This window comes from Canis aureus, chromosome 9, assembly GCF_053574225.1.
Source record: "Canis aureus isolate CA01 chromosome 9, VMU_Caureus_v.1.0, whole genome shotgun sequence".
NCBI lineage: Eukaryota > Metazoa > Chordata > Mammalia > Carnivora > Canidae > Canis > Canis aureus.
The window spans coordinates 62,833,846-62,846,405 of NC_135619.1; the positions used below are offsets into that span (position 1 = coordinate 62,833,846).

The 12,560-nt window shown below is 45.0% G+C and overlaps 1 protein-coding gene across 2 annotated transcripts in view; it reads right to left on the reverse strand.

Annotated features, from left to right (window-relative positions):
- The window catches only part of KCNK10 (potassium two pore domain channel subfamily K member 10), a 130,447-nt gene that overhangs the window by 12,139 nt on the left and 105,748 nt on the right, over nt 1-12,560 (reverse strand). Inside the window, exon 5 of one of the 2 annotated variants that reach the window (XM_077910273.1) lies at nt 905-1,136. In XM_077910273.1, the coding sequence (XP_077766399.1) occupies nt 905-1,136 (232 nt within the window). The remainder of the gene's footprint in view (nt 1-904; nt 1,137-12,560) is intronic. The other variant, XM_077910274.1, reaches the window with a different exon arrangement.

Consider the following 12,560-nt stretch of genomic DNA (forward strand, 5'->3'; position numbering starts at 1 on the left):
AGAGCTCAGGCTGCTGCTTAACCAGGTGGTCAAGAACTTGTATGTGCACGCAAACATATCACCCAAAGATTTCGAGCTTAGGACAGAGTTTTTATCAAAGCGTTCACTTCTCGGAGTAGAAAACGATCAACTGTCTGACCCCCTAGAACTATCTCTCAGGAAAGAGAAGGATGGTATTCTTCTCTTCCAGCCTTCCCACCACACTCTGGGAAAGCCATACAGGTAAAAAGCCAGATCTCATTTCATTCAAGCTCCCTCTCCCTAGATGAGATGAATGGTGGTTTTCCTTTGCTTCTATAAACTTAGTTCACTGGTATTTATTTTCACAGTGAAGATTATAGCTTCTATAGACACCCATGCAGAATCTGTTATAATATTGTACTCCCTTGGTATAGTTCTCAGCTCCCAGTAGTCAGCTGAGTCCTCAGTCTTGTGTTGGGGCGCACCCAGGGTAACTTTTGCAGGGACCACAGCCCTCCCCTGGAGAGCCTCAGGAACCCTAACCCACAGGTCGCTGCAGGCCATGCTCTATGCTAATCTCTCCAGAGTTTCATACTTGCCACTTGCTAATATAGCCTTTATCAATTGATTCAAGGAGTCAATGCAAATCAGAAGTCCAACATTCAATGAGAAATTCATTTCACTCTTGAATAATTCATATGATGAAAAGGGCAATGAGCATCCTGGGGAGGAAGAGGCTGGCTTTCATTTCATAGCTGAATCTGCTGCTTTTTACATTATGTGGGACCATGGGCTTGAAATGAGTCCGTGCACAGCAGCAGTGACACTGAGCCATTTTCATTTGCTTCTCCCACAACATGGTTTCTCATGGTTTTGAAAAGCATTACCAGCAGAACATGTTCCCCACTGGGGCCCTGGTGACTGGGATGCCCAGGGTGCTTACCTGCCACAAAATCACCAAAGCCCACCGTGGTGAGAGTGACTACCACAAAGTAAATGGACTCCAAGGCGGTCCACCCCTCAATATATTTGAAAATGACAGCGGGGATCGTCACAAATACAATACAGCCGGCCAAGATGAACAGGATGGTTGAGATGACCCGGATCTTGGTCTGGCTCACTTGTTTTTTCTGGGAACAGCAAAGGAGAAAGATAGGCAAGTCAGCTTCATCACCCTGGATTCAGAAGACAGAGGCACAAGAAGAATGTATTACGTCAGTGGCTTTTCACCTTTTGCCAGTCACAGGAAGCTTTGGGAGAATCTGATGATTCTCCTACAAAAATGCACATACAGAAGTTTCCAGATGTTCCAGGTGGCTCATAGACCCAGTGAAGCCTGTTCATGTACTCCAGGTTATGAAATCCTGCTTAGAGGGTTCTTGGATGGCTCAGTCAGTTGAGCATCTGCCTTTGGCTCAAGTCATGATCTCAGGGTCCTAGGATCGAGCCCTGTGTCAGGCTCCCTGCTCAGCAGGGAGTCTGCTTCTCCCTCTGTCTCTCCCCCTGGCTCATGCTCTCTTTCTCTATAAAATAAAATCTTTTTTAAAAAAGAAAGAAACCTTGCATAGGTCATGCCTTGAATGTCCTTTTCATGGTTCCATGACTGCAGCCCAAATGCTGATTCTAACTTCCTCACTAGTACAAATGTAATTATTCCCCCAAGGAGGGCTTGCTGCCATTCCTCTTGTCATATTATTGACCCTCCTCTAGGAGGGCACCGGTTTGGAGCTCTTTCCACAGTGGCAAGGATGGACTTGGCACTTAGTTTCCCTTGTACCAAAGGGAAGGTGTTGGGGAAAAAAACTGCTGACCTGAAACAAACTAAAATGTTCAGGTGACAAGAAAAACATAGCCACCCACATACCCACTTGAGACAGATCCAAGCTTCTTCACCTTCCCCCCCAACTTAGATTGGAAATTAGATGTCACCCAAAGGAATGGTGCCAAAAGAGTCCAGATGTGGATCAGAAGTATCCCTGGCATTGCCCTTGAATGCACGCAACCCAACACCGGCATGGTCTCTGAGCTGAATGATCCTTAAGGTTTTCTCAAAGCTCCCGGGACTGACACATAAATTGTCATCAGGGGGCCCTACCATCATCACCCAACCAAAACCATGTAACACCAGCATGAATGGGCCTTTCCACATCACCTGGACTGACTCTCTGCAAAAATATACCACATGTGGGGCACTGGATATAGGAAATCCTCACCATGTGCTCGGTTTTCTCTTCATTGCCTCCTGGTGAATTAGAAGGCAGAGAACCTCAGAGCGCAAGAGACCTTAGCATTCATACACTCCAACAGAAGCCAAGAGGGGTTGAGGGACCAGCATAAAATGATTTTGCTAATTAGAAGCAAAGCCAAGATTAAAACTCTGATGTGATTAACTCCCAGTCCAGCGCTTACTGATGGAACCAAGCTTCAAGTTACTCAACAATTTTCCAGCTCACACAAAGTCACCAGAGTCCTCACCCCCACCTACCTCCCCCATAACAAAATCAACCAGACTAACCCCCATGAAGGACAGGCTGTCCTGCTTCCCTTCTAGAAAGGAAGAGTGAGAATAAAGAAAATTGTTACTGTGCAATCTGTCCAGGAATTCCTGAGCTTTGGACATAAGCAGTGACCTCCCCGCCACGTCTCCCCAGGACAGAGATGATCAAGAGAGAGTTTTTTTTTTTAAAGATTTTATGTATTTATTCATGAGAGAGAGAGAGAGAGAGAGAGAGAGAGGCAGAGACATAGGCAGAGGGAGAAGCAGGCTCCATGCAGGAAGCCCGGTGTGGGACTTGATCCCAGGACTCTGGTATCACACCCTGAGCCAAAGGCAGATGCTCAACCACTGAGCCACCCAGGTGTCCCAAGAGAGAGTTTTCTAAGGTAAACTAGTTGGATCAACCACGGAAATGCCAGCCAAAAAGGTAACTAAGGTTCTCTCCTGTCTATCCTGTCTTCCTCAACTGTAAGACAAACATCAACGCTGCTTGTTCACTGGAAATTTCCAGGGATGAGGGAGCTGAAAAAGGGGGAAAGGCGGGCAGCTGCTCTATTCATGCCTTGGAAGCATTCAGCCCCACCTGACTGGGGTCTCGGTCCCACGTACAGTCAACACGGCAAAATGGAGGGCTCAGTGCAACGAATAAAGACAGTAATAGTGGAGAACATTTATTTGCATGAACCTAATTCAGCACTATATACACTCCCATTCTAAGGTCAACACACATTCCCTAAAAATACACAGGAAAACCTAAGGAAATACAATCCTCCTTTCTGAAAAGCAGCCATGTGCTCTAACTCCCAAAAGGGCACTCAAGTATATAAAGTGAGAATGGGGAAAATTATGTGATCCATGCTTTCATACAGTCCCCTCCCTCCTCATCTCCTCAGAAAAGCCATCTGAAAAAAAAAAAGTGATAATGTGCTGATATTGCTGAGACTGCCAATGAGAATTCCAATTATTTTTTTCGTGAAAAGTATCATGACGAGGTAAATCACCTGAGAACCGCAGGGATGTCTTACCCATTCCACGAATTTCCAGCCTGCCTGAATATCCTACCAGGACTTGGTCAGGACAGTTGAGCCCCTCTGAGAATCCAGCAACTTACTTTTGACTAGCCTCGTTTTGTTCATAGGCATGTATAAAAATCCAAAGCCCAAAAGGAGATTTCAACTGAAGCTCATTAAATTAATCTAATTGCCAGCAAGGGGCACATCATTCTTCCCCCCCCTCCATAAACTGCCCTCCTCAAACGCATAATGAAATTAAATGTTTGTGAGACACTTGTTAAGTCATAAATTAGGATGCGAACACAAGTGCAATCCAAATGAGGCTGAGGTTGGCAAAGGAGGGCTGTAAACATGTAGGAAGCTGGAGACATTCCCAGGCTCCCCCAGGTGGGTAGAAGGGACATGGCAGGACAGGATTTGGTTTGGGGGGCGGAGACCTATGTAACAAAGGTGAAATAATGGTGTCTTAAAAGCATTATCTGTTGGAGAGTTTATCAGCAAGGTAAACATTTCATCACCACTCACTGTCCAAGCCAACCCATGTGTTCCTGGGCTGCTCCTTCCAGGCATGCTAGGGTGATGCTCAGTGGATGCTCGGAGAATTCAATCTTTGGGGGTATTTTAGAGATCTAAGAGGTCAAGTGTCTTTTGTGAGTGTGTGTGTGTGTGCATGAAAATATGTATACCCATACTTCGCTATAAAAGGAAGAGGTGTGAATGTAAGGTATAAGGATGCCCATGTTTTTGATGCCCTCTAGATATTAAGAAACAAAACCAAACCGAAAAATGATTACCTTCACTGAACAATTTTTCAAGATGGAACCACAACCTAGGTTACATGCCATTCAGTGATCTTTGGGATTCTCATCCCCATTAGCCCAGCAACTGCACAAACTACCACTTGTAAAATGGTGTTTAGGAACTCGGAGTCTAAGGACAGACTGCCTGAGACACATCGCATCCCCACTGCGACATGGCTGGCTGACCTCAAGCAATTTTCTCAACCTCTCTGGGCATCAGTTTCTTCCTTTATAAAACAGACATCAGGAATCCACCTCCCAGGATTGTTGGGAAGATTAAATAAGCATGTAAAAGCTTCACACACTGCCTGCTAAGGGCTCAGGGTTTGTTAATGACTATCTTTGATGTAAAAGTTCAAATCTTAGGGGGATCCCTGGGTGGCTCAGCAGTTTGGCGCCTGCCTTCGGCCCAGGGCATGATCCTGGAGTCCCGGGATCAAGTCCCGCATCGGGCTCCTGCATGGGGCCTGCTTCTCCCTCTGCCTCTCTCTCTCTCTCTCTCTCTCTCTCTATGAATAAATAAAATCTTAAAAAAAAAAAAAGTTCAAATCTTAGATGTGAACAATCGTGGATTTAATGCTGCCCTGAGCTATTGAGGAATGTTCCCTCATTGTCTGGCTTAAGATAAGCTTCATTTAGCTTCAGGAAGTCACTGTTGGTTGTCCCTTCCTGGATACATTATCTCATATAATCACCTCATTTTTTTTTAATGAGAAAAATGTCCTCATTCTCTCTTGGTTCTTCTGTGTTGGCTCTGGGTTGAGCTGTTGGACAGTCTTAGCCCACAGTCTCGAAAACTTTTTTATTTGCCTCTCAATTTCCTCCTAGTTCTTCATCATCCTTCCAAGGCTGTCAAGAATTGCAGATAATGTTTGTGATGTCAGGAACCAGCTGCAAAGAGGCAAATACCTTGCTTTCCTTGCCCCCCTCCCCCACCTCCCCACCGCCCTGCCACTTACAGAAGTGCGTTGTCTCTCCATGGAGGGGTTGCTAAGCAAAATCACACCACTTGTTTACCGGTAAGCAGAGCATCAGAGCACAGAGCTCTGTGAGAACCCAGATCTGACTGAGCTAATGTGTTCTTGGGTGAACAAACCTGTTATCTGGGAAGAGATATAATATATATCTCTTGGATAGAATATTTGGGCAGGAGTGATAGAACGGTTGTGCTCATCTGTCCAAATCTCGTTTGCACACTTTGTTGATGAGAATAAATGACGTGTTCTTTTTCCCTTCTTATGCAAATAGCATTAGGCAAAACTTATTTCCTGCCTCCGATTGGCACTAACTGCAGGAATTTTCAAAGGACTCAAAACCCACCTCCTGTTGAGTTCATTTAGTTGTCAGGAATATATGTGCAATTATTCCAAAGAGCAAAACAGAGCTCTTCACAAACAGAGCTCTCCTTGGAGAGGGGGATGTATGCACCGACAATTCTGGAAGTGTTTACTTGTTTCAGACCTCAGAGGACTAAGCCACAACGTACAACTCTCATTAAGCAAAACACCCTTCCTGTGTTTGCTTACTTCCACAAACTTATTTTACAGAACGAGTATTTTTCTATTCGTTTGCAGGCTCGTTTTTTATTTCCTTTTTTGCTCCCTAATGTTTGTTCTCCTTTTCACTTCTACGTGATTTCTTAGAATTCTGAGATTAGCAATCCAGATTATTTGTCTGGCTGAGGAAATTGTGTCTTTCTTGTGATTTTTAGCCAGGATATTGGAGATTTTATTTAATAATAAGGATACCGCAATAAAAATCCTAGGACAGGAGCTAGGCACTCAGAGCTCTACTTTATGGTGGTCTGGTTTGATTTGGTTTTGTTGAAATGCAAACAGATCACCATGGTAATACAATTGAACTGAGAATAATTTCTCAAAATGGAAAGATAATAGGAACCGTCTCGCAGAAGAACTGACTTTATTTTCTGATATTATTATGTTTCCCACAAAGATTTCTTTTTAAAAGGTCCAGTTCCAACAAATAGTTTCAACATCACAGTGAATAGCTATGTAGCACCAGCAATTCTATAAACTACGTATGAGAGCTTGTAAACACCATTTACCTATAATCTCCATAGCAGAGATACTGTAAACACACATTAGTGAGAATCATGCAGCAAAATCTCCATGGAGCCTATGGAAAATGTCCTACTCAAAAGCGGAATACACAAATGTATTTTGTTTATATTCAGCTCAATAGCTGAATTCACACACACAAAAAAAGTTTTATCTGAGCACACTGCAGCATCTAACATTATTGGCTAGTTCCAGGCTTTGATGGTATCCCCATGCAAAGTTTTTGAAAAAGCTTTTTTTTTTTTTTTGTAGATACACTTACGTTGCATTTATGACTGAAATGTCAATGTAGGTACACCTGGGACGGAGAAAAATTAAAATATACAAATAGCAAAAGTTCTCAGCTATTCCTCTCCAGGAACACTTTCATTAAGATCTCTGAAAGTTTTCCGTTCTAAAATTGAGTGGCTTTTAACATTCGGTGATAATACTCGGAACACAAGAGTTTGTACTCAAAATGCAACCAGTTAATTCATGCAGCACATAATTTTTAAGGACCTTCTACATGTTCAGGGGCTGTTCTGGTTGCAAGGGACACAGTAGTTTAAACAGAGAAATGTTCCTTCTTCATGCCCAGGAAGCCTACTGGGTGAGCTGGGGTAGGACCCTCTCGGAGTCTCTGGCTGAAAGCAGTCTTTGTGGCACTGTCCATGGTGTCCGGCCTTGGCCTAGCCACTGAAGGTAAAGTGAGGCCCCAATGATATCCCACTGATTAAAAATATCACCTGGGAGAGAAGAAAGAAAAATTCTCGTAGGTCCAGTACGTGGAATACTAAAGCGTGCCAACTGTAATTGGATCTCTATTAGCTGAGCATTCAGAAACTGTGTCCCAGGGATTGGAACAACACAGAGGCAATGACACCAATTAGGAAAACACCCACATGTAACCTCAGCTGAAGAATGGTCCTTCTCCTCAGTTGAGGTTTGGAAGGCAAGCCCATCGGAAAGGAGAGGAGGATGAGCAGGCCTCCCGATGAGCCACCTCAGCAGAATAACTCCTGGCAACCCTGATAGATGCCCCCATTGAGCTGCTCTCCTATCCAAATCCTAAATTTATTTTTCCCAGATTTTGGCAGCACAGTGAACAATGCCTCCACCAGAAAATGCCCTCCCATCGTCATAAACAGAAGCATACAATACTAATAATCCTGCAGTAACAACGCTGCAGACACCTGAAGCTGCCTCATTCTTCTTCCTTGGCTAACAAAGGTTCAAGGTCATAGTTCACTGGCCGACCAATCCACGGTAGCCAGGGAAACAAGATCCCACCCCAATGCTCCTTTCTTGTGCAGGGGGCTCCCCCTGCCATAACACAGCCTCTCTCCAGCCTTACTCTGACCCAGGAACTGAGCATTCTGCTCTTCCTGTCCTCTCCTTTCAGGAACAAGCTGCCTTCCAGAAGTGGCCTCATGCTTTCCTAATTCTGAGACTGTCATTAAGAAACTCATTTTTCTGGATAGAAGCCATGTTCTCCAGCGTTGAGAAAATAGGCTTCCATGGATCATCTCCTTTGTCTTACTTCTCAATCAGTTCACACCTTGGGTGGGAGAGAGGAGATGCTATTTATTTGGCTCCTTCAAAGACCCCCTTCATCTCAATTCTCTTCCCCACAGTCCTACTGGTACCATGATTTTTTTTTTTATGTTAGTAACAGCTCAACGAAGCTACTTCACAATAAAGGGGAGAAAGTGGTTAGACTGCATCCCATGGGGCAAGTTCTCCTCATTGGAAGGTGAGTTACCTTCTTTAGACTGTGCCCCCACACACATACACCAAGAATTAACACAGGTAATAAATGCAGAAAGGAAAGAGATTACAATGGGCCTCCTACCAAGGGCCCTGTCCTAGAAGGAGACAAGGAATTAGGCAACTGGCTGGGGCTATCCAAAGGAAAAGGAACCTTGCACAGAGACAAGACAGACTGAGGCTGAGGAAGGGACCTGGGAGCAACAGTCATAATGCAGTCATATGACACGCTGAGTAAAGTAAAATGTTCGCTGCGGATTATCAAGGCACCTTGACTCTTCCTCATCCTTCCTGGCCATCTCTAATCCATGTCACTATTCACTGGAACCAGCATCCAAGAGTACCCAGGAAGTATGGGAGAGAAGAAAGCCTTCACAGTCCCCTATTCTCCATTATCAGCTATGAGTAGCCCAGAGAGTAGGCACTTGTGAGCTTCCAGTGGGCTGCCCAGAATGCCTTTCTACATGCCCATGAACCAAGGTTTGTGACAAAGAAGCATGAATTTTCCGAGGCTTAATATTTATCTCGCCTATTAGAATATTTGGAGAAAGACCCCAAGATCAGCCCGATTTAGGTCAATACCTAAAAACGCACATGGGTACTACTGAGTCAATACCTGTGCAAATCCCTGGGTCTTACTGGGGATGTGGTAAGCAATCCCCTCCCCAAGAGTCATACTATGTCTTCCTTTCTTTCTAGACAAACACCTTTTTGATGAAAGCACATAAGGATGCTCACCCTCATAAAAGTAGAGAGAATAATGAAATAGGCACTAAGAAATTATATGGGGGGAAGATGTGCCAACTAGACAAGAAAGAGGCAATGAGAAGCAAGAAAAAAATAAGAAAGTTTATGAGAAGGATGAGCACATATGAGAAAAAGACTTGGAGTATAGAAAGCAGAGATGAAGCAGTGTGATATGAGGGCCTAGAATTTTCCTGGAGGTATAAGAAGACTACCCAGACAAGCCTGCACTAAATTGTTTTGGAGATAGAAACCAAATGGAGGGAAGTCAGAAAGATATACGCCTGCACTTTCTAGTTAGACTGGGAACAGAGACGTTTAAAGAAGAATGAAACAGTTTAAAGAAGAGTGATAGAAAATCACTCAGAAACTAATTCTAAACTGGGAAGCCCTCCATTGAGGCAACTTGATAGAAACATCCAGATCGGACCAGATTTCTTTAGCAGAAAATGTTCCAAGCTGTGAATGGAGTTGAATTCTGTAACTTTTCCACTCTTTCATTCAGTAAATATTTATCATGCACCTACTGAGCTAAATTCACCGATGAGCAAAACAGAACAGTACAGAAGCGGAGGCATGCCAGCTACTCACTTTCCCAGCCTCCCCAGTGTAAAGACTCAAGCATGCAGCCCAGGCTCCCCCAACCACGGAGACATAAGTCAGACTCTGACCCAGACACTCGTGACGCAGGTGACAGATGTGGTCTTGAAGTATCCCTTCTATGGTTTTCTGTGTGTTTTCCTCTTCTCTCTCTCTGGTACCCCTAAGTGAGGAGCAAAGATTCCCAGAGGCATGCTTGCAGAACTACTTTCCTCTCTTCCACAGCCTGAGTAAGACTGGGCTAGGGTCAGGGACAGAGAGAAGGCTGAATGGTGGAAAGAAGGGTGGAAGGGACTGCCTCTTCCTAGGGTCTTCCAGGTACATTAGCAGAACCTGCTGTCTGGAGGGCCAGGAGCAGAGAGGAAGGGGTTAGATTCCCAGCATACCTTGCAGGAGTCCTGCCTCCCCCTAAGTCTCCTGAACAGAGACTGAGGGACGTGGATGCTGCACAGGGGGGAGGCTGGAGAGAGAACCTGGCCCCCAATCAAGGTAGAACTGGACAGCACTAGATGGAAGTCTCCATGGGGGCAGTGAGGTGGCAGGCAGCAGTGGACACACCATCGGTGTTCTATAAAGCACCAAGGACCATGTGGGTTCCATCCTGGGGCTGGTGGCCAACATGATGGTATCATAGCCCATGTCCAGGGGTAGTCACGAGGGTGGTTCTAGCAGTAGCATGTAGGGCCCAGAATCACTGGGGCCAGCATGGCCGACTTCTGTCTGTGTCGGTCAGAAATGGCCGGAGCATCATCCAGAACCAGTTCTATGGCATGATCTGGGTCATTATTCTTGGCCAGGTACCTCCCAAGTCTGGGTCTCTATCCATCCCAGGGATTCAGTAGATATCTGAGATCCTCAAAGAAAAAAAAATTTCTTTCTGCTTAAATTATCCTTTAGTTGGTTTCTCTTAAATCAGCTAAGCTGCCTGCCTGCAGCTACCTCTCCTGGAGGTCAGGATTAGCTGACTTTACTTTCTGCAGGCAGGTCAGGGACATGGCCCCAAGGGGTCCCCATGAGAGGTGGAGAACGCTGAACTCCAAGTCCAGCCCAAAATATAATGTGATGTGATGTGACTGCCTGGGCATCCTCTCCGAAATTTCTTAGTCTTTAGAAAAATCTTGTTAGAAATTACAGCTAGTGGGACATCTGGGTTGCTCAGTGGTTTGAGCATCTACCTTTGGCTCAGGGAGTGATCCCGGGGTCCTGGGATCAAGTCCTGCATTGGGCTACCCGCAGGGAGTCTGCATCTCCCTCTGCTTGTGTCTCTGCCTCTCTCTGTGTGTCTCTCATGAGCAAATAAAATCTTAAAAAAAAGAAAGAAGAAAAGAGAAAAGAAAAGAAAAGAAAGAAAAGAAAAGAAAAGAAAAGAAAAGAAAAGAAAAGAAAGGAAAGGAAAGGAAAGGAAAGAAAAGAAAAGAAAAGAAAAGAAAAGAAAAGAAAAGAAAAGAAAAGAAAAGAAAGAAAAGAAAAGGAAAGGAAAGGAAAGGAAAAAAAGAAAAGAAAAGAAAAGAAAAGAAAAGAAAAGAAAAGAAAAGAAAAGAAAAGAAAAGAAAAGAAAAGAAAAGATTATAGCTAGTTTCAACTGTGGTGTGGTAGGGCCCACCACCATTCCTGGGATGCAGTCAGAGAGAGAGCAGTATCAGACTCCTGGTCGGGCCAGCAGGGCAGCAGCAACCGCCAGCTGAGGCAAAGGGTCAGCCACCTGCAGGAGGCGACCAGCAGCGCTGCCCACACAAGGATCCTGGCTAGAGCAGAGACTGGCAGCCCAGAGAAGTTAGTGGGGAAGACACAGGCCGCAGCCAGAACAGACATGGGCCCACATCAGTGGCAGGCCCCGCGAGCACCCTAGGGCCGAGCACCTTGGGAAGGGGCGCTGGAGTGGGACCTGCTCGTGCCAGTGCAGCAGCCAGCATTTGGGCTGAAGATGCCAGGAGCAAAGATTCAGCAGCCTAATTATCAGCGTGTGAACGGTAGACCTCTTTGGATGATGGGTTTTCACGCGGCTTCATTTTCTTCTCTGGACACTGTTTTCCAAAGTCTCTACGATGACCAGGTTCTCTGTGTCGTCTTTGTAATGACGGGAAAGGAGAGAGAAGCCTGAGAGAGAGGAAGGTAAGGAGGAGAAAGAGGGAGAGGCAGCAGGGCCTGCTCCCTGTGCATTCCCTGGCCGATGGGCCTGCACATCCTGCATTTGCAGCATGCATGTCTCTCTGTCCTCGTATCAAATATGCAGTGTGGTGCTTTTTTTAGATTTTATTTATTCATGAGAGACATAGAGAGAGGCAGAGATACAAGCAGAGGGAGAAGCAGGCTCCCTACAGACCTCAGGACCCTGGGACCACACCCTGGGCCAAAGGCAAACGCTCAACCGCTAAGCCACCCAGGCATCCCCGCAGTGCATTTTTCTACACTTGCTCTCTCTTTTTTAGCACCCAGAGAAAATAGGAGAGTAATTGTTTAAGGTAAGCCAACGTACGAAGGATGTAAAATAAAACTGTTCATCCAGCAAGAGAAAGACTGTCAGGATTTTGTAATATAGAATCATAGGGGCATATATTATAAAGAGGCAAGGTGGTGGACATGCACACACATGCACACAGTACACATGTGTGGAATGGAACAGAATATTAACAGCACAGAACCGCCTTAACAGGAGAGTCTAGACTATTTGAACATGGCCATTTACACTAGGATAGATGTTCCATGTATGTATTCCTGAAGTTACACAGGAGCTCCCTGAAAGTTTTTTTTCCACCCCATTTAGATTATAACACGCTAGGAGGTGACTGGTAACTCTGTGAGGTGTTTGTGGCTGTCACAATGATCAGAAGGGCACTCTTGGCACGCAGCCGTGGATGGGGCGGGGGGGGTGGTGAGAATGTACAAACATCCTATATACAAGAGCCAGTGCCACAAGTCAGACTACAATCCCGAATTTAGTATGAGTTTTGACTATCCTATTGGGAAAAATTCATGTTTATAATTACCTGAGCTGAAAACTTAACTCCCTTTTAAATGCAAATACATACATAATTTTTCTTTGGCATAGCTTCAATATAGGCTGAAATCTATAAGAATAGGACTCCAACGTAAACAGCAAGAAGGTTGAATTTTGATTAGT